At 41.1% G+C, this 21,770-nt stretch overlaps 1 protein-coding gene across 7 annotated transcripts in view; it reads left to right on the top strand.

The window, feature by feature from the left end:
* The window catches only part of fgfr3 (fibroblast growth factor receptor 3), a 36,254-nt gene extending 19,056 nt beyond the window's left edge, over positions 1-17,198 (top strand). For 3 of the 7 annotated variants that reach the window (XM_060872238.1, XM_060872242.1, XM_060872236.1), the window contains exons 6-18: positions 1,358-1,481; positions 1,843-2,033; positions 5,127-5,271; positions 6,127-6,309; positions 9,082-9,226; positions 9,366-9,487; positions 9,680-9,790; positions 9,981-10,171; positions 10,961-11,083; positions 11,532-11,602; positions 12,695-12,832; positions 13,788-13,893; positions 14,037-17,198. In XM_060872238.1, the coding sequence (XP_060728221.1) occupies positions 1,358-1,481; positions 1,843-2,033; positions 5,127-5,271; positions 6,127-6,309; positions 9,082-9,226; positions 9,366-9,487; positions 9,680-9,790; positions 9,981-10,171; positions 10,961-11,083; positions 11,532-11,602; positions 12,695-12,832; positions 13,788-13,893; positions 14,037-14,201 (1,815 nt within the window). In that variant the 3' untranslated portion in view covers positions 14,202-17,198. Of the gene's footprint in view, positions 1-1,357; positions 1,482-1,842; positions 2,034-4,309; positions 4,455-5,126; positions 5,272-6,126; positions 6,310-9,077; positions 9,227-9,365; positions 9,488-9,679; positions 9,791-9,980; positions 10,172-10,960; positions 11,084-11,531; positions 11,603-12,694; positions 12,833-13,787; positions 13,894-14,036 lie in introns of all 7 variants that reach the window. The other 4 variants (XM_060872243.1, XM_060872240.1, XM_060872241.1 and 1 more) reach the window with 3 other exon arrangements.
* Positions 17,199-21,770: the final 4,572 nt, after the last annotated feature.

Below are 21,770 nucleotides of genomic sequence, written 5' to 3'. Positions count from 1 at the left end.
TATGGGCAGTCTGTAAATGGATGAGTTTGATTCCACGACTTCAGCGTATCCAATTAGAGCTTCACTTTGTGCACTCAGAGAGAAAAAAAACAGAGTTTTGTCATTTTAATGGCCAGCCCAGGGGTCAGACGTTTTGCTTCCTGTCTCTGTGGGTCAAATTATGCTGTACTGCTGTCTGAATGATCCTGCCCTGTACTGACATCGCTATAAATCCTACACGTACACACACACAGATGCACACAGAGAGAAATGAACTTTCTGCTGCCCTTTGCTTTGCCATTTATTCCTTTCACCTGCCCTCCATTTCTCTGTTTCACTCTTGCTCACTCTATCTCTGTCACCCTCATTCTGTTCTGTGTCTCTGCTGTTTGTTGGCACTTCCTTGTCACCTGTGTGCATCTCTCACTGCAGAGTGACTTCATCTTTATAGAACTACCAGAATGATATCTCACTCACTTCTGGTTCTCTCTCTCTCTCTCTCTCTCTCTTTTTCTTCTTCTTCTTCGTCTTCTCTCTGCCTTACCTTCTCTTCTGATTTACTGTCACATGAACAGCTGAGAATTCCTTAATCTTTTTTCCCCAACCAGGCACAGTTGAATGTAAACTCACATGATATCAACAGTCCACCCCTTTGTCCTCCTCCTCCTCCTCCTCCTCCTACTACTACTCCTCCGACTTCGACCCCCAACACACACTCAGCCCCTGCTCTCTCACACACTCATCCTCTGATGCCACATGTCCATCAACAGGCTCTTAAGAGTCATTGACTCAGAGCGAGGGAGGGAGGAGAGGAACGACAGAGAGGAGGGGTGCTGGGGGCACCATAAATGTTCGCCAACATTCTAGGGCATGTGTGAATATATGTGTATAGCCTGGTCGGTGTTACCATGCAACTGTTCAAAAACACAGCCCATAATATTTACACAGTAACATTTTTTTCCACTCTGAACTTCAGTGTGCAGAGAGAGAGAGAGAGAAAGAGAGAAAGAGAGGAGAGAGATTTCCATATGTATGTTCTCTGAGAAGATTATGAATGGGTGGTAAGCTCTTTCTGTGTGTGAGTGAGTGTGAGAGTGTGTGAGTGTAAGTGTGAGAGTGAGTGTAAGTGTAGGGTTTAAGGGTGTGTGTAAACACTAAGAAATGCACTTTGTAATCTGTCGGCACCAAGTCTGGTGATGTTAAATGTTCCATGTGAGTGCTGCTGTCGACATGGCATCCAAGTGTTTGTGTGTGTGTGTATGTGTGTGTGTATGTATGTGTGCATGTGTGGGGGTGTGCGTGCATGTGTGTAAAGCAGGCTGTATGTACATTCTATATACAGCTTCACATCTTCTTCATCTTCACTCTGTGTCACTAGTTGAGACATCTGCAGTGGAGTTTGGTAATGGAGAGCGCTGTTCCATCAGACAGAGGCAACTACACATGCGTAGTGCAGAACAAGTATGGGACCCTCACACACACTTACCAGCTTGATGTACTGGGTAAGTGTACAAACTCTTTCATTCTCAGTAGAGGAGGAAATCTTTAGAGAACTCACAATCCTTTTTCAAACCAGAGCACAATAATGATTGCAAAATATATTCTTTAGGATAAAGTGATTACTGAAGATGAATGAATGCACAGCCTGAACACATAAAATAACTATTATTTTAAAATAACTATGTATAAGACAATAATATAAAAGCTATGCAAACCTATGTAATAGCCTTCAATTATTTTAGCCTTCAATGCAGAATCTTTTCAGAGTATAATGTGTAACAATGAATACTGTCTCTACTTTCCTGTAATATCTGCTGTACAAATGTTCACTCCTACTTGGCTTCTCTTCACTCGCCCATTCAGAGCGTTCTCCTCATCGGCCCATCCTGCAGGCAGGTCTGCCGGCCAATCAGACGGCGTTCGTGGGCAATGATGTAGAGTTCCACTGTAAAGTGTACAGTGATGCACAGCCTCATATCCAATGGCTCAAACACATTGAGGTGAACGGTAGCCGCTACAGCCACAATGGAACACCCTACGTTACTGTTTTAAAGGTACAACCCTGCCCTCCCTGTTGAGCTCACACACACACACGCACACACACACACGCACGCACGCACACACACGCGCATGCACACACACACACAAACATGCTACTGACTAAAACACAGTATTAAATTTCACATGCTACTGAACATCACGCAATTGTTACGCATTATTGACTATTACACACAACTGAATAAATAAATCACACCTGACTGAATATTATACAATACTGAGACACTACTGACTATCACAGTCCTCATTATCACACAATACTGAGACACTACTGACCATCACACCTGACTGAATATCACACAATACTGAGATACTACTGACTATCACACCTGACTGAATATCACACGATACTGAGACACTGCTAACTATCACACAGTACTGAATATCACACAGTACTGAGACACTACTGACTATCACACAGTACTGAATATCACAATGCTGAGACACTACTGACTATCACACAGTACTGAATATCACAATGCTGAGACACTACTGACTATCACACAGTACTGAATATCACAATGCTGAGACACTTCTGACTATCACACAGTACTGAATATCACAATGCTGAGACACTACTGACAATCACACAGTACTGAATATAACAATGCTGAGACACTTCTGACTATCACACAGTACTGAATATCACAATGCTGAGACACTACTGACAATCACACAGTACTGAATATCACAATGCTGAGACACTACTGACAATCACACAGTACTGAATATCACAATGCTGAGACACTACTGACTACCGCACAGTACTATCACACAGTACTGACTATCACACAATACTGAGACACTACTGACCATCAAACCTGACTGAATATCACACAATACTGAGACACTACAGACCATCACACATCACACACTCACACTGCTGACTCACTGCTGACCAACACACTCTGCTGACTCACATGCTACTGACTGCCAGACACTATTACACACTGTTCATGATTATTTTCTACTGACTGACACAGTCTGTTCTCAGATAGGTAAGAACATCTGCCACCTGAACAACATCTGGATTTACCACCAGGCAAAATGACTCCTGTTAAAAACCACACGTTTTATTTCATGGGGGATGAAAAATGGTTAATAAAATGCTTAATCTTGTAAGCATGGCCACCATGGAAGTGTTCTGTGGTGTTTCTGATTTTACTGTAAAACCATATGGTGCAGTTGCTGAAAATCTCAGGTATACTGTGTCTGGCTGTAGATACCATGAACTGCAAAGGCTCTTGGTGTGTAAAAAAATTATGATGTTGTAAAAAAAGTCTCAAATGCCATCATTGTTAGCAAGAAATTGTCAGAAACTGTCACTCATGTTAGAAATCGTTGTGCCGCCTGTCTTAGAAGGGTCAAGATGAATAGGCTTTTCTCTCTCACACACTCTTTCCTACTCTCTCTTCAACTATTTTTTTCCCGGTCTAGGTCTCTCTCCTATTTGCGAACAAGTAGGGAAACGAGGTGGTTCACATCTGTTTTGGGCTAAGCAAACCGCCATGCTGGCGTCGCGTGGGTAGACAGCCACTCTCCCCACTGCCCTGCTACCTCTGCAAAAGAGGAGGAGGAAGAGAAGAGAGGGAGCGAGAGATGAGGCACCCGAAAAAGCCATGGAAAAAATGAGCGCAGGAAGCAAGGGAAGGGCAGAGTCAGCAGGCAGAGGAGGGGAGAGCGACAGCTAGCCAGACCGCCACTCTATTTTCGACTCCCACATAATTGAAACAGTATTTTACAGCGAGCTGTGCACCCGTTTTTCCCTTCCCCACAGCCTCATCTGAGTGCCCCTAAACCTCCTCTCCCTCCTCCTGCTCAGCCCACAGTACAGAGCGACAGATCATGTGTGGCACATAGTCTGGAGAGAGAGAAAGAGAAAAATCCGAGAGAGGGAAAACCAAGAGAGAGAGATGAAAAAGCGTACATGTAATTGAATCTAAATAAGCGAGTGAGAGCAATGTTTGGAAGGATGAGAGAGAAAGTGTTTCAACTGATTAGCACTTAGAGATGTGTATGAAAACACAGAGGTAGTGTTTCCACATGCTGTAATTTGTGCACAGATCAAAGCTACGTGTGCATTTTTCATGTGTTTCTCTTTAACGTCAGCTTGATTTCTGTATCAGCTGCGATGTGCTACACTGAGCTCGGGTGAAATCAAATGTCTATGAGAAGGAGAGATTTTTCAACTCGTTATGTGCTCAGATGTTAATGAGTCTACTGCCACTTAATACGTATGCATGCGTATGTGTGTTTGTGTGTGTTTCTGCAGAATCTCACTAGTAAGGATAAGGAATATGTTAATAGGCTCACTCTGTTGAATGTGACAGAGAAGGATGCAGGCCAGTACTGGTGTACAGGCTCCAACTTTTTAGGCAAGTCTGAGATCCCTTTCTGGCTTACAGTGCGCCAACCAGGTAAACCCCATACTGCCCAATCAGCTGTATTTAATCCCATTCTACTTCCTGGTGGCATTGGCTGAAGCTGACTTCTTTACTTTTTATTAATTCAGCTGTGTGTGTACCTGTGTGCGTTTGTGCATGTGTGCGTGTGCGTATCATTTAATCTTCATTTTCCTCATCTTTTTGATGCAATCGATGCAAAACACAACAAGGGCTGTGCTAATTTGAACCACACACATTCATATTGAATTCCCATATACTGCTACCCACAATTGAACCTCTTTTTGTGAGACACACATACACACTTGGCAGCTCTCTGTGATGAATGGATGGCAGTATTAACCATAGAAAGCTCAAAGAAGCTTTAAAGACATTAATGGCCACCTCACCATGGAACGGAGCAATTTCAGCTCAACCTAAATAAGAAACAGACCCAGCAACGAAATACACAAGTTGTATTCAAGTGGAATAGTGGCACCAAGGGGTGGAGCCTCGATTATATTCCTCCAGGTCATCTCTGTGACATCAGGGAAGCTTTGCTGGTGATGTGATGGCTGGTGATGGGATATTTGCTTTTGCTAGGTGACGGGCTACGTTTTCTCCTCTTTTTTCTGTCTCTCTGGGTTTGTGGTTTATGAGTCTCTTTCTCTGTCTTTCTCTCCTTCTCCCTTCATATCCCATGTTCAGACTGCTGGCATTAACACTACGGATAAGGAGCTGGAGGTTCTGTTCCTGCCCAACGTGTCCTTTGAGGATGCGGGCGAGTACACATGTCTTGCTGGGAACTCTATAGGTTTTACCCATCACTCAGCTTGGCTTACCGTTCTACCAGGTACACCTTCTGTTCTTCTGATTGATCCCTCACTGCCATCATTTTGTCTTTTGGGCCTTTCTGCTCTAATCTTGGAGACTTTCTTTTGGTGTTTGATATCTCTACCACTTTATTGATGCATTAACTCCTTTTATTTCCCTCTTTTCTTTCTAAAGTGATATATACATGTGATTTCTATCATTACTGTGATTTCTGTGATGTTACTATTATGCTAAATTATCAGTACGCAGCACACTTTGAATTTTAAAAGTTTCATTTTTAAAAATAGTTCAATATGTTTTCTCATTGATTCCTTTAAAGCTTCATGTATCAGGAGCGCTCAGTTAAGGATGAGCCAATGACGTTGACTCACTGTTTCATTATTCCACTGTTATTGCCTCTGTGGGGTGTTGCAGTAAATGACAGCATCCATAAATAGCATCTACCCCAGCATTAACTCTCTCTCTCACACAAACACACACCTACGTTCTTTCATTTAAAAAGTTCGGCTCATTTTTATAGTCTGCTCATAGGAGCTTAGGATGAGCACCGCAGTCCCCTGGAAGATGAACAGTATGGGATTTGTCCCTGTTGGGAAGCCTGACAGCTCACTAATTACTTTGTATTAGTTTGTGAATCTGAGTTGTCTGTGGGTTTTAATAGCTACGCTTTCCAAAGTTCATATTAATGATACAGTATATATCCATACACATTCTTTCATGCACTTTTTAAAACTTATTATTCCATACCATATTATTCTTTTGTAAACAGCTAGTTATGTTTTATTAAACAGGGAAGATCTCTCACAGATCATCGAATAACATTCGTTCCAGATCTTGTGCCAAGCAAACCTTTTTTTTTTTTGCCTTGTGTCAGCTGTAGAGATGGAGAAAGAGGACGACTATGCTGACTTCTTAATCTACGGAACAGGCTGCGTGCTTTTTATCCTCACGGTGATCATCATCATCCTCTGCCGCATGCGGATGAACACGCAGAAGACGCTTCCCACACCTCCTGTACAAAAGCTCTCCAAATTCCCCCTCAAGAGACAGGTAACAGAAAGTAGATACAAGATTTGATCATTTTCTCCGTTTAACACTCTCTTTCTTTCAAGTCTTTCATGTATTCATTTAGCTGTAATCAAACAATGCTTCTATCCCTGTAACTGGATCATTCTACAAATTTCACTGCAGATGCTTTCTGAAATTGATGCAGGTTTTAAAGGTTTCTGAAGCATGTGTATGTGCACATGTGTGTTGTTTGGCCGTGGGAGAGTGAGAGAGTGGGAGTTTGTCATAGTTGTAGTGTAGCTGAAGATTATTCATATTCTCCCATGACTGCCAATGTGCGGCTCATATTTCACCTTCAGTGCAACCCAGTCTCTCTCAGTTGTTTTAAAGATTTTAAACGGCAGCAGCTGCAAATGAAAACACACACAGACTCACTCCTACTTTCTCCCAGTCATTCCTCATTCCTCACATGCTCTACAGCTCCTCATGGTTAGAAGAGAGTAATTGTCCAGACAGGTACCAACGCCGGCTTCTCTTGGACCCAAAGCAGCAATAGATGGAATCTGTATTACATTAATTCTGTAATTTGTCTCTACAGAGGTTTGCATTTTTATTTGTCACAGCTCCCAGAACACCTTAACAAAGTATTCCATGCTCTTCATGGTCTGACACAGGTGTTTAAGAAGGTGGTCACTTTATTAGGAACACAATATTAATACTGGGTAAGCCTCCCTTTGCTCTCAGACAGCCTCACGTCTTCATGGCATGGATTAGACAAGATGTTGGAAACATTTTGTTGATATTCTGCTCCATGTTGGCATGACTGCATCACACATTTCCTGCAGAATTTTTAGGAACACATTCATGCTGCAATTCCCCTGTTCTATCAAATCCCAAAGGTGTTTTATTTGGATTGGCTAAAAGTGAGCTATGAAAACATTCCCCACATCATCACACCTCCTCCACCAGCCTGCACTGTTAACATACAACAGGTCAGGTCCATGGCACTACTCAAGAGAAATCAAGAATTATAAACCCATCCACATCAAGGTTCAACGTTGTATTGTAACGAGAATGTTATCGGTTCTGAGATGCTTTTCTGCTCAACACAACTGTACAGAGTGATTGTGTAATTTGCTGTAACCTTTCAGTCACTCAAACCAGTCTGGCCATTCTCTGTTGTTCTGTCTCATCATCAAGGTGTTTTCCATCTGTAAAACTGGTGCTTAGTGATTTTTACTATATTGCACCATTCTAAGTAAACTCCAGAGTCTGTTGTGTGTGAAATCAGATGGAGATCAGCAGTTACAGAAATACTAAAACCAGCCTTTCTGGCACCAACAGTCATGTCGATTTTAAAATCACTCAGATCACGTTTTCCCCATTCTGATGCTTGATGTGACCATTAGCTGAGGTTGCTGGATGCATCTGCATGATTTCATGCATTGCTCTGCAGCCACAAAATTGGCTGAATAGATAATTGCAGGAATGGGTGTACCTACTACCTCGCTGAGCAATGTCTTGGCATTCCCAAGAACCTCTTTGAAAAACATTGCCTTAGTTACTGTCTTATTCATCTGACACTGAAGGTGTGTAGCTTGCATTGCAGTTCTCACTCCAAAAGCTTATGTGCATTGATGCATAAACCATAATATGCAGTCTGTTAAATAGCTTTTATTGAAATTTCCATCAGCACCAAACACTCCCAATGAAAATGAATGTGTTTTTTCTTGATGGATGTAAATGAAAATATTATTTTTTTTTTAAAGCAGCAAATAACACATACTGGAAAAAAAAGAATACTGCATGGTGTTGTAATGAAAAATCAGGATGCATAAAAATCATTTTAAAATTGCACCATAGCACACTGAATCAAAATCAGTCGGAATCGTGAGGTGCCAAGAGATGCTCTCCATTTGATCATTTCATACACTGGCGGTGTTCATGCGTGCATGTGTGTGTGTGTGTGTGTGTGTGTGTGTGCGTGCGTGCATGCGTGTGTGTGTGATTGCAATGAGCTTATCAGCTCCATGCTCATACTGTTTGTCAGATATTCCTCTGTGGAGTCTACTCCAAAAGCAATTCTGACAGCACTTTGATTGAATCATCATTGCCTGAGCATTTCATGTTCACACTGCTAACACTGATCTCTCACATGAACATGAAGCAAGAGGTGAGGGAGGGATGCAGAGAAAGAAATGAGGCAAGAGGGAGGGTTTGGTAGTTGTGAAAAATACCCTTAAAGTAAAGCAGGAGGAGGAAATATCACTGAAATGGGCTTCTCATTTCCAGCTAGGCCATCCATCAACTTGAGGGGCGAGATATAGAGATATATAGCAGTCTGAGTGTATGTGACAGAGAGCACAAAGAAAGTGAGGAGGACAGGAAAGAGAGGCAGGAACACGAGAAAAAATATCAGCAGATGAGCTGATGGTTCCTTAGGCATTCCCTTAGGGGATGAGGTAGAAATTTATGAGAGAATTTGTGTGTGTGTGTGCGTGTGTGTGTGTGTGTAGCCCTGAAATTATGCTCATGTCTTTCGGTGTCCATCACGGCTTAGCTGGCAGCTGCAGTCTCCTTTTCTCTGTGCAGCACTGGCTGAAGAGAAAGGACACTCACCATGTTTCTGTCTCTCACAGCTCAGAGAAGGACAAGTTCCACTCTTGTTCAAACACCCCACAGACTCCATTTTTTATCTTTATCTCTACCGTGTTTCTTATTTTGACATGCTCTCTCTCCTTTAGTATTTTTTGTCCTGTTTGCTTGTCTGCCGCTCCGACAGAGACGATAACATTCTGTTCTGCTTCTTCATTTAAGCAGGTGTCCTTGGACTCCAATTCCTCCATGAATTCGAACACCCCGCTGGTTAGGATCGCCCGCCTGTCGTCCAGCGATGGATCTATGCTGCCTAATGTCTCAGAGCTAGAACTGCCCTCAGACCCCAAATGGGAGTTTGCTCGCTCAAGGTGAGTTACCTGCCTAGAGATACTGCCTTATCAATATAGCCGAAAGTCCATAAAGGCAAAGAGCACCATGTTTCACTCTTACTAAATGACTCCAGCTTACATTTGAATTCACATGCTTTGTCTGTGTGTGTTGCTATAGGCTGACACTAGGGAAAGCTCTTGGTGAAGGCTGCTTTGGGCAAGTTGTGATGGCTGAAGCCATTGGTGGTGATAAAGAGAAACCCAACAAGCCGATCACAGTAGCAGTCAAGATGCTCAAAGGTATGTCAAGCACAGAGACAGCTGTGCAAATGTGTGTGTGTGTGTGTGTGTGTGTGTGTGTGTCTATATATATATATATATATATATATAGAGAGAGAGAGAGAGAGAGAGAGAGAGACAGATCATGCTAAGGAATTGCAGGTTAGCTTTGTTAATGTGTTTATAAAGAAATTGTTTACCTTGATTTGTCAGATGATGGTACTGACAAGGACCTGTCTGACCTGGTGTCAGAGATGGAGATGATGAAAATGATTGGCAAACACAAGAACATCATAAACCTGCTTGGGGCATGCACACAAGATGGTTCGTTCTAACAATAAATGCACACATCATTACCTATACATGTTTATCTAAATCTACACCTGGATTTTTTTTAAAGCCGCTGTGTCAGTGGCAGTGTTCAAAGTAAACAGCGCTATCTAAATAAAATCAAGTCTGCTTTGAAACTGAACAGAATCTTTCATGCCTGAATTGTATCAATGTGTACGTATAGGTCCTCTCTATGTATTGGTGGAATATGCCTCCAAAGGAAACCTGAGGGAGTATCTGCGAGCCCGGAGGCCTCCTGGTATGGACTACTCATTCGACACCTGTAAGATTCCAGATGAGACTCTCACCTTTAAGGACCTTGTGTCCTGTGCCTACCAGGTAGCCAGAGGCATGGAGTACCTGGCTTCACAGAAGGTACTATCACGTCTCACACTACTGACCCCGATGTTTGTGAACATAACATTTTATATTAGCTTTTTTCTTAGACATTGTATGTGTATGTTTTATGATGGGTGTAATGCTCGTGAAGGCTTTCCAGTGAGGGAAAATTTATGACCACTAACAAAGCACTGACACTGGAGTCTCGTTGGATAAATTTGATATCCACCTTCATACAGAAAGCTTTAAAAGAAGAACAACTGTTTTCTCTTTAAATATCAATGCTTCTTACAATCTGTTTATTATTAGTCTAGATTATATGGAGCAACTTACAGGTCCCTTAGCTGTTATTACAGAAATGTGCATTAATATAAGTCTGTGATTTGCATTACGGTTGGCACTACTGCCACAACCATGCTGTTACAGAAACAATCACCTTCTGACCAATCGTATTCAAGAATTCAACACCGCCGTGGTGTAAGAAATGGAACAGGGTTGATTCTCAGTGGCCACTGACAGTGTGCAATTTTGAGATCATGGTGTGGGGTTTGAAAAGACCATTGTGTTGGCAGACTTAAAATTTCACACCCTTTTGCAACCAGTCCACCACCATCACAACAGATGTGTTCTATTGAGGCCATGATAATAGTACCTGGGTTAAGATTTGGGTGGGGTGGTGGGTGGTTTACACTCAACAGAGAAATGATCTTGAATGAATTGAATGATGTTTGTGGCAGACGTGATTAGTGAAGATGACCTCTCTCTCTCTCTCTCTCTCTCTCTCTCTCTCTCTCTCTCGCTCTCTCTCTCTCTCTCTCTCTGTAGTGTATCCATAGAGACCTGGCCGCCAGGAACGTTCTGGTGACGGAGGATAATGTGATGAAAATTGCTGACTTTGGTTTGGCCAGAGATGTGCATAACATAGACTACTACAAAAAGACCACCAATGTGAGTTATTTCAGTTTCTCAAATACTTCACCAAATGTATTATGGTGCTAATATTAATATATTGCACTTTGGCTCTGCTGGTAGTGCCACATTGTTTGTGCTGACCAGACAAATACGTGATGATGTTCTCCTAAAATAAACCCTAAATAGTCTGTTGTTATGTCTGAATTATAGAAGGTTATATAAACTGTTGATGCTTGAGAGAACCATGTATATGTGATTAGGCAGTGGAGGAAGTTCAGTAGAGGACATAGCTTAGTCAAGTGACCTGCAGCAGTTCTAAGGGGTTTTAGCTTGTGGGAATATTTGAATGCGGTCTGTAGTGGAATCAGCGTATTAGATGAGACAGTAGAGGATTAGAACAGCGCTGTGTTGATGTTAGCCGGATATCTATGAACCCTGCCGGCTCAGCTCATCTCTTGTTCTAATCCACTGTGTATGCTTTCAGGGTCGTTTGCCCGTTAAATGGATGGCACCGGAGGCTCTGTTCGACCGGGTCTACACACACCAGAGCGACGTGTGAGTTGACAATGCCAAGCATACCTGTCATTTTCCACTTCACTTAATCTTTTCTTCACAACATCCAGTATTCCAGTGTTTCAGCATGGTGACTGTATTTGTTAGCATCAAACTCATCTGAGCGTGTGTTTTTGTGTGTTTTACAACTTTGTTTGTAATGTTGTGCATATGTTTGTGTGTGAGGGCCGGGGGAAAGATGAGAGCAGGTTCCTGTTCACTATAATGTTCACTCATTCAGGCTTAATTGCTTGTACAGTGATACAGTAGTGGCTCCCACACAAACACACACACACAAACATGCAAACACAGTGCAATATTTCTCAATGTACTGCAGTAATGAAATCATATTATTAGCTCTAGGCACAAGAATATTGGAGAAAAATTGTTTTATTTTCTGCTTCTACTGTGTGTGGGTGTGTGCACATGCCTCCAATAGAATTGTTGCCTGCTGATGTCCTTGAATAAGATCTGAGTCTGACATTAAACTAATGAATGAATACTGATGGCATGATGGGCCAATTATTCAGTATTCATCCAGATTCCTATGCAGTGTGTGAGAGAGAGTGAGAGCAAGTTTAGCTAGCTATCATGAACTGGCTCTTAACTCCCCTTGTCTTTCAGCGTGGCTAATTTGATTAGCACTGCACAGTGGGGGTGTGGAAAAAATAGGGCCAAACAAAAGAACCCTGAGTTAACAGAACAGCTTGTGATACACACACACACAGATTTAATGGACTTTCCTCTCTTATCACAGACACACATTATAAGCCTCACTGAGAACTGGCCTCTCGCATCCGCCAACAACCGAAGGCCACAGAGAGAGTGAGACACTGAGAGAGAGAGAGAAAGAGAGAGAGAGAGATCCCACATTTTCTCAGCCATGCAAGATGATAAATTCAACAATTTTATTTAACAGTCTACAACCGGAGTCATAAAAAGTGGTTCCAATAGTCATCCAGATATTCACATCATGCATCACATCATCCTCTGCCCAAGATGTCCTTGTGGCTCTGTCCACTTGTCCACCCACATCTGTTCTTTCTGATTGCCTCTTTCTCGGGCTATATTCACCTTTGGCTTGTGTGCTTGCAGCTGGTCATATGGAGTGTTGCTATGGGAGATCTTCACTCTGGGAGGATCGCCGTACCCTGGCATCCCTGTCGAGGAGCTCTTTAAGCTGCTCAAGGAGGGCCATCGAATGGACAAACCTGCCAACTGCACTCATGAACTGTATGTCTCTGAACACAGCACAAATCCTCCAATACTTGCCTCTAATACAAAACCTCTAGACATTCATTAATGTAGTGTGCTGTTTGATAGATGAATTCTTTCAGTCAAAAATGTTTAAATATCATCAAGATTTAATATGAGGAATATATAGTGTTATGCTGGAAAACAGTCCTCGTCGGGATAGTGTGACGCGGCCAAATTCCTCACTGTGACAACAATTACAATTTTTCATGACTCACAGAAAGACATATTGTCCGTTTTATCCAGCTGTAGTTATATTTCTTATATTTACTCTTTCTTGAAGTTAATAAGACAAAAAAATGGTTTGCATTTTTGCTAGAAAACCACAAAGCAGAAAGCCTCCTGTCCTAAAGATTCTTTACTGGAGGAAAACTTAAAAACAGATAAAGCTTGAAAACAGCTTTACCTCAGACTCTGAGGAAATACTGACACTGGAGACTCCTTTAAAAAATAAAACAAATGTCTCTTTGCAAAATGCCTCACCACTGCAACAGCTGCATGTTTTTACCTCCAGACAAGACCCTGTGAATTTGCTGTTGCAACAGAAACAACAAGATATTATTATGAGTGCAATAAAAGACATTTGTGATTTCATTGCATCGGAGATGTAGAAAATGAATCTTTTAACCAATGAGAGTCGAGAATTCAAAATTCAAAAAGAAACATGATACAGAAAAGTGTATTTTACGGTCTCATTTACGGTTTTACACGTTCTGATACTAAATTCAGATTCACTACACACTCTATATTCAGTTTCGCAGTAGAGTGTTTTGATTTCATTTGGCATTGACATTTCAATCACGTTGTCACCTAATCCTCAAAAAGTAGCACTAAATAAAGTCACACACTATACTGATATGATGAAATCCTTTTCTCTTTTCTAGAAGAAAGTGAAAATGCTGTCCAATTAATGAAACTTCTGTCTGTCTGTTAGGTATATGATCATGCGTGAGTGCTGGCATGCTGTTCCGTCTCAGAGACCCACATTCAGACAGCTGGTGGAGGATCACGACAGGGTTCTCTCCATGACATCAACCGATGTAAGAGCGTCCAAATATTCTTTCCTCATCTCTCCTTCACTCTCCTGCTATTATGTTACTACTCAGTGCCTCAGAGATATACTCAGCTGTTATGTATTAAGAGAAACCCCAGCAGTGTGTGTGTGTGTGTGTGATCTCTGCAGGAGTATTTGGATCTCGCAGTCCCGTTTGAGCAGTACTCTCCCACCTGTCCAGACTCTAACAGCACCTGCTCCTCCGGAGATGACTCTGTGTTTGCTCATGATCCCCTGCCTGACGAGCCATGCCTGCCTAAACACCACCACAGCAACGGCGTCATACGGACATAGAGGCTCAAAACACGGTGGCGGCAGCAGCAGCAGGTTCATACGGGTGTAAACAGATTAAACACAACAGCAGACATGAACACCCAAAAATCCATCATCATAATGGCATATGAGAACACCCATAAGAGGAAGAAGGAGGGATCAGGGGTCAAAGACATGTTGCCATTCAAATCCCCTTATCAGCATCCCGATAGGAAGAGGCTCAGTGCTGCACAGCACGCAACAGAGCTCCAGCCACACCGAACTAATCCGTTTGGCTCACTTGCAAATTTGGAGTGGGACAGAAAGCTGCATGTACGCTACATCAAGGCTACCATCGCCACGTTTCCTTTTTTTTCATGCCCTTCTTCTGTTTAGAAGCTGACATTCTGCTATTTGAAAATCATGCTTTTTTAAAGAGAATTCCTATTTTTCTACTCTGCCAGTTTATTTTTCCTTTAACGCATGGCATTTTGAAGGGTGAAACCATTCCGTGCCTATCGAACAAACAGAACCAGTGGAACAGTCGAGACTTATTATACAGTAGCTACATATTAGAGTGACGCCACGAGTGTCTTTCCACGTAGGACAATTTGGAGCCGATGGGAAAATATTTGATTTGCATGAGAATCAAACGTAATCCATTGCTTTCAAACATATGGCCAGTTTCTTTTATTTTTTTTTTGAACTGTTATTTCTTCCTTTTTTTTTTTGTTCATGAGAACTTCTGAAACGCCAACCTTTTAAAAGAGAAGCGTCCCAGATTTGAGGAAATATAATTGTGCGTTTTGTATGTATCTAAATTTTCTATTGTAAATATACAGATATAAATATGTATCATATTGCAGTCCACAGCAGTGTATGTAAGAGAAAATAATTGGTTTAAAAAAAACAAAAAAAAAAAAAACAATGCATTGCAAATGAGCATACGTTGTTGAGGTCATGTAAACATTTAATCTTAAAAAAAAAGCTAAAAAAGTTTTATTTGAATTAACATGTATATTTGTAAAGCTATTTATAGACTTAACATAATGATTTTAAGGTCTAAAATTATAGTCTAGGGTTTTTTGGTACTGTAAACAAAGGTTTTTTTTTTTTTTTTTACTTTCATTTTGTAAGTTATTTACCACAGAGGTACAGCATTTTCTCAGCCAGTGGATTTGTTTTTTGTTGCTTTTTTTTTTCCCCTTAATTTTTTTCTTTTATCATGTGTTCCATCTCTTTGTTTACAGTGGCAAGAATGTATAAACACTATTGGCAATATAAGTACCAGCATAATGCCATGAACCAGAAGTTGGGTTCTGAGATGAAATGAGAGTGCCACATGTTTTTCATTGTGTTGACTGTGATCTCAGTGTTAATGTCTGGAATACAGGGACCACAAATGATTATCCTCTGGAGAAGAAAAGTGTCAGACGTCTGAGAGCTAAAGAAATCAGCACTTGCTAGAGTTTAATATAAACATTACAAACTAATATTTTATATAAATATATACAAGTTCCCTACAATTACATTTGCCTTGTCGGTCCAAAAAAGTAAAGAAACTAATGCAGCGACTTTTCATTTTTTGCAGCACTACGTTTTTTTTTGTAGTGCGACAGACTTCTCAGAGAATGAACACTGTGGTCCTGTATATCGCTCTTTCATATGAAGGAATGCTTTGTGGTTAAAACCCAAAAAGGCATCAATTAAGACAGTAGAAAGTATATGGTCAAACCATTTTATAAAAGTGTTTTATGATTGCTTTTTCATTTATGCTACAAGAAAAGTGTGAAATACTGCGAGGTACCTTCCATAACTATATTTGTACAAAGTGCCAAAATCTTCCAGCTGCCAAACTTTTCCTTTCTAGGTCCGTTAATGAGTTGAGATTCTTTCTTCCTCTTCGATCTGAGAGTGTGTTGCTGATTAGTGATTGTCTCTTGGTTTGTGAGTTCAACAGTGCATTGTGCGAAGGTTTGGTGGTGTCTCAGGGTGTCCTTAGACAATTGTGCATGAACTGGCAATAATGTATAAAGGGATAAAGGAAGAGACAAGGTGATGCACTTGCTGCTAAAACAAACAAAATATTTGTTGATTTAATATCTAAAGACTGTAAAGCTCTTTCACTGTCCTGTATTTCGATTGGCCCGTTTTTCGATTCATCAAGTGCCTGGCCCAAAGGGAGGGTTTGATGTGTTGCTAGAGGGTTTGAATGTACAGCCACAGCAGCAAAGACATAAGCAGGGTGTTTCTTTAAACACATTTTGTAAAGCACCTCTTTACTGTTGTTGGATTACAACACCCAAAAAACATTTGTTAGGAAAGTTCCACCTCTTCTTTATCCCATCAAGAGAGGCCATTGTCCTGAAAAAAAGAGAGAGAGAGCTCACTGTTTGCTTACTGAAACACGCTTTTCCTCCTGAATGGCTCTCTAACCTCTGGTTCACCCTCAAAAACCCTCTCTACTCTACTACTGAAGGCCCTGAACCCCCCACCAGCACTGTGGTGCTGCTGATCTTTTTCCCACAAATATTTATTGTATTTATAATTTAGTTTGTTTAGATGTGCATACAATGGTGTTGGTTTTGTAACACCTTTTGTAATCTAAGATGGAGGTAGTACCAATATATGTTTTGGGGTTGAAGAGGGTTCAATTCCTTTAAAAATGTTTACATTCTCTTCCAGACACCATGCTTTTCCTGCCGCTTTCGAACTGGCTGGAACGATTAGCAATACGGTCTAACGACCACACTATTATTCTTTCGACGTGTAATTCTTTCACTTAACGTGTCCTTTCTTTTAGCTCAGATTTTTAGTGCCATTCAGCTCTTATTAGAAGATATTGCAGTTAAATGACAGTTTTAATTTGCAGATTATTACTTTGGATTGAGTAGATTTGATATAGGTTGATGAATTTAACTAGGAGTGAAAGTGATCTTTGCAGTATTTTCTCACAAAGGAAGTTGGTCCAACAATGCATTCCATGTAGACTATTTTGGAGGAAATAAAGTTTGCTGAATTAAAGCAGCAGGTCACTGAGCCTCGTTCTGTTTCTCTCACCTTCTAACATAGAGACATGTAAACAAAGTTAACTAACGATTTCACATGAATGCTTTCTTTTATTTTTCATCCAAGTCCCTGCTCTTAGAACATTCCACTGTATTCCCGTTTCACCCACAGCGGTGAATTTACCTCCAACATATTCACAGTCTGTGCCTGACAAAACACTGCTGTTAATTAAAAGATTAGCAATAAACACACTACATCAAAATGCTGATGTTCGGTTCTGTGCACTGTGCATTGTGCTATTACTGCTTTTACCTTCCCTTTGTTTTCTACTTAAATTCACTTATTTAAGTTTTCTTATTACAGTTTTCTAATCATATCCTTTGATACTACATACACTATATAGCCAAAAGTATGTGAACATCCATGAATCAAAGCAATGCGCATGACAGTGTCCCTGTGCACAAAGTAAGCTCCATAAAAACACTGTTTACCAAGTTTGGAGTCGAAGAGCTTCAGTGTCCTGCACAGAGCCCTGACCTCATTTCTACTGAACATCTTTGCTATAAACCTAAACACAGGGCATTTGTGGCTGAATGAACACAAAACCCTATAGCCACTCTCCAAAAACTTGTGAAAAGTCTCAGAATTGTAGAAGTTACTATAGAAGAAGTTAATTATAGAACAAATGGGATGTTCAAAAGCCATATACATAGGTGTGATGGGCAACTGTCATCATACAGTTGGCCATATAGTGTGTGTATATTTGCAGAATATGGCCAACACTATATTTGAGAGAGAGAGAGAGAGAGAGAGAGAGAGAGAGAGAGAGAGAAGAATCTCATGAAGAATCTCATAAAAACATCAGGTTTGTTGTCACACTTCCGTAGGTGCCCGAGGCCTGCGGAAACCGCTGACGTGTGAAACGTAGACTCACTTAATCACTTTCAGTAGATGCTTATCTAGGTCAGAGTGGTGGTGAATCCAGAGCCTATAACAGGAACATTGGGCATGAGGTGCCAGTCAATCTAATGGCACATTGACACCCACATTAATACAAAATGGAATGGTAGCATATGGTGGCATTTTGAGGAAGTGAGAGGAAAATGCACAGTAGCTCAGTATGTTTAAAGTCATGAGCTCAGGATCAAACCTGGGACCCTGAATCTGTGATGTAGCAACTCTATGAGCTATAAATAATCAACTTATTTAATTAGATGTTGATTCTAGGTCTGAGCATTATGCATTTACCATTAAGCAAAAATCAATACAAAATAAAGGAATCTATAGGAATATTTTTTGTGTGTGTGTGTGTGTGTGTGTGTGTGTGTGTGTGTGTGTGTGTGTGTGTGTGTGTGTGTGTGTGTAAGAGTCTCTTTCACAAATGTATTTTCAGTTAAATGAATGTTTCTTTACAGAGTTGTTTGCCAAGCTTCTGCAAGACCTCTTCATGTAAATCACTTTATCATCAACATGCTGGGTGTAAAGCATAAATCTAGCCTCAGGTTGAGCTGGTCATGTCTGTAAGAATCATGAAACTTAACCATGACATGATGCTGACCTTAACAAAGTGCACTACCCGTAGCTGATAAGTGAGTCCTCAACAGGTTTCACTGCCGACTGGCCCCAGTAAACTGTGACAGTAAATAAGTGTGGAAAAAGATAAATCAGTCAAATCAAAGCTACGAGATCTCTTGCCTGACTTCCTCTCCATGTGGTAACTACAGCAAAGCTCTACAATGTTCTGTGAATATCATCATCAGTTAACTCTTGGGCCATTGCTGCAGAACATGTTTTTTTATGAATGTCACATATATGCATTCATCTTAATAGATTTGCCTTAACACCACCAGAGTGTGTAAAGTGAATGGAATTCACAGCATGAATGTTCTGGTGGTAACAGCTTAGGCTTGTGTAGAGGCCATGATTAAAAAACACACACCACGAACCAGGTGTGTGTTTATGTTTAGGTATTTTACCAACCACTGCATCACTGTGGTCAGCTGCTGATCTGTTTTGCAGTATTTCTATTTTGAATTAAATAGGGGTTGTCCTGTGTGTGTGTGTGTGTGTGTGTGTGTGTGTGTGTGTGTGTGTGTGTGTGAGTGCACCATGGTTTTTTGTAGTCGTTGCTGGTTTGTATCCCCAGTCAACACATTTGAATATTTTTCTGACCAAAGAAGCAGACCAAAACGGCCCATTGCATAAACAAGCCTAAAAACAGAGATAACTCATTGCATGTGTGTGTGTGTGCGCGCGCGTGTGTGTGTGTGCGCGCGCATGTGTGTGTGTGTGTGTGTATGTGCTGGACTCATGTCTTGCCAGCCTTCTCTGTAATTTTCTAGGTTAACTGTGTAATACAAAGTGGTCTGGAGTGCCCCACACACACACACACACACACACACATACACACACAAACACACACACACACATACACACACACATACACACACACACATACACACACACACACACACACACACAATTTATCTGGGGGTTGCAGAAACATATTGAAACTAGGAGGCCTGAGCATAATTATTACTTTCAGTGTGGTTACAGGGAGAGCAGGATCACAGTATTTATTTTTTACTAAATTTAATAAAGTAAAAACATGGTACTTCAGCGGTATGTGTGTGAGTGTGTGAGTGTGTGTGTGTAAGTTTGGCTGGAGCTAGGCCCTGACCAGACGGGCTGTTTACCGTTAGTCTGTGGCGTTTGACGGCACTCCAGCGACATTTTTCAGCCCTATTAAAAAGCCAACAGCAGACACCAATGCTTATGACGCAGAGAGGAAAAGTGGGATGGGGGGGGGTTGGGGGTGAAAAATGACAAGAAACTGTGAGGGAGAGGCTGAGAAAGGAGCAATGTGTCAAACATAACGTCAGTCTGGAGTCCTGCGCAGAGCCTTGGCTCTTGGTTGGAGTGCTTGGGTGAGGATGGGGGACTCCCCACCTTGCTGAGAGCAGTGTGTGTATGTGTGTTTACTGGGTGTACAAGAGATGACTTTCAGAAATGCTGCAGCACAGAGCCTTCCAGCTCAACAGAATGTGAACTCTGTGTCCAGAACGTTAGGAGATGAGTATGACTGTTCCACATAAGCCTGGAAGAATTATGTGAGCGTTTAACGCTTCAGCAGTTCAGCAGTTTAAGGCTCTGTGAGTGTGTGTGTGTGTGTGTGCGTGTGTGTACACAGTGGTTATGCGCTTTTAAAGGAACCTATAGTTTGAATTGGAAGGATATATGCTGATTAACATTTTTATATGACAATTGAGGGCTTTGTGGGTTTACTGAAGGCTCCAAAAACGAGTGAAGCTTGACCCCGACCCAGACTGACCTCAAACTAAACCTCCCACTTTGTTTAACAAAAACACAATACACACAAGTTCTTTCTTAGTTTTTGTAAAAAAAATAAATAAATAGAAAAAAGTGTAGTACAGTCCCAAGTAAATCATGGTGGGATCAAAGAAATGAAATGGCTGGATGCTTTTAAACTGTGGTATATGGTTAAAACGTTGTATATGTCCTTGTGTTCATTGTGTGTGTGTGTGTGTGTGTGTGTGTGTGTGTGTGTGTGTGTGTGTGTGTGTGTGTGTGTGTGAATGGTCTTCTCCAGTAACTGGACCTTGGAATGTTTTCAGAATAACTATGCCAAATCAGCAATTAGCGTGTGGGACAACCGTGAAGAAGAGTGAAGATCAGGGACAGGTGTCCTCAAGACACACACATGTGCATACACACACACACACATATATACACACAGGAACAATCATCATGGAGGATTGCAGTTTTGCATGCTGGAAATGTAAACTATGTGGAGTAACTAGCAAAGAGTCATGCCATGCATCATGCTATCAGCAAAGCACAACAATTATCTAAATGTCTGACTACAAATGTCTAAAAGCTTCTCCACCTCTCTGTGTGTATACAGCCAAGCAGCTAACCTTTAGAGAGAGCAGGGGGGGTTTGGTCCAAGGCTGTCTTCAGACTGTTTAGATGTTCTCCTGACTCAAGCATTCACTTTGTGGAATAAATAGTAAGCTTGTGGGGGGTCTGAAATAGCTACCCTTGTGCCTTTTAAACAAAAAAAAAAAACAGTTGGGAAGATGTAGCAAAGCCTTCAGTAAGAGTGATAAGTGAAAAGCAAAGTCTTTAAAATCACTTAGTACTTATTGCTCATTTTGAAGACAACTAAAAAAAAGGAATATTTTCTATAAAATAGAAACTGCACTGTATAGCTATATTTTGTGATTGCACACACATTCGGGGTTAAGGTAATCCACTTAGCATTCTTAGCATTAAACGCAACATAGTTTACATTTTCTCTTTGCGATACTGCCAAAGAAAGATATGCCTATTATTAAGTATCTAATGACAAAGAACAGTAGACATGGTTCTCACATGGTTCGACCAGAGTGGTGCCCAGAGATCGTGAGGTCAAATCTCAGTGATGACACATCCATCCATGTCCAGGAGCAAAGAGCAAAATTGGATGTGCTTTCTGTACGAGATGAATGGCGTACTCTTTCTCAATCACATTGATACTAGGCTATTATATAGTTAGCTCATGTATGCATAAGAGGGCAAATAGCCCTTTTCTCCCAGGCA

This window comes from Tachysurus vachellii, chromosome 6 (assembly GCF_030014155.1).
Source record: "Tachysurus vachellii isolate PV-2020 chromosome 6, HZAU_Pvac_v1, whole genome shotgun sequence".
NCBI classification, from domain to species: domain Eukaryota; kingdom Metazoa; phylum Chordata; class Actinopteri; order Siluriformes; family Bagridae; genus Tachysurus; species Tachysurus vachellii.
The sequence above is the reverse complement of the archived record's forward strand: the minus strand, read 5'-3'. Positions and strand labels throughout refer to the sequence as shown.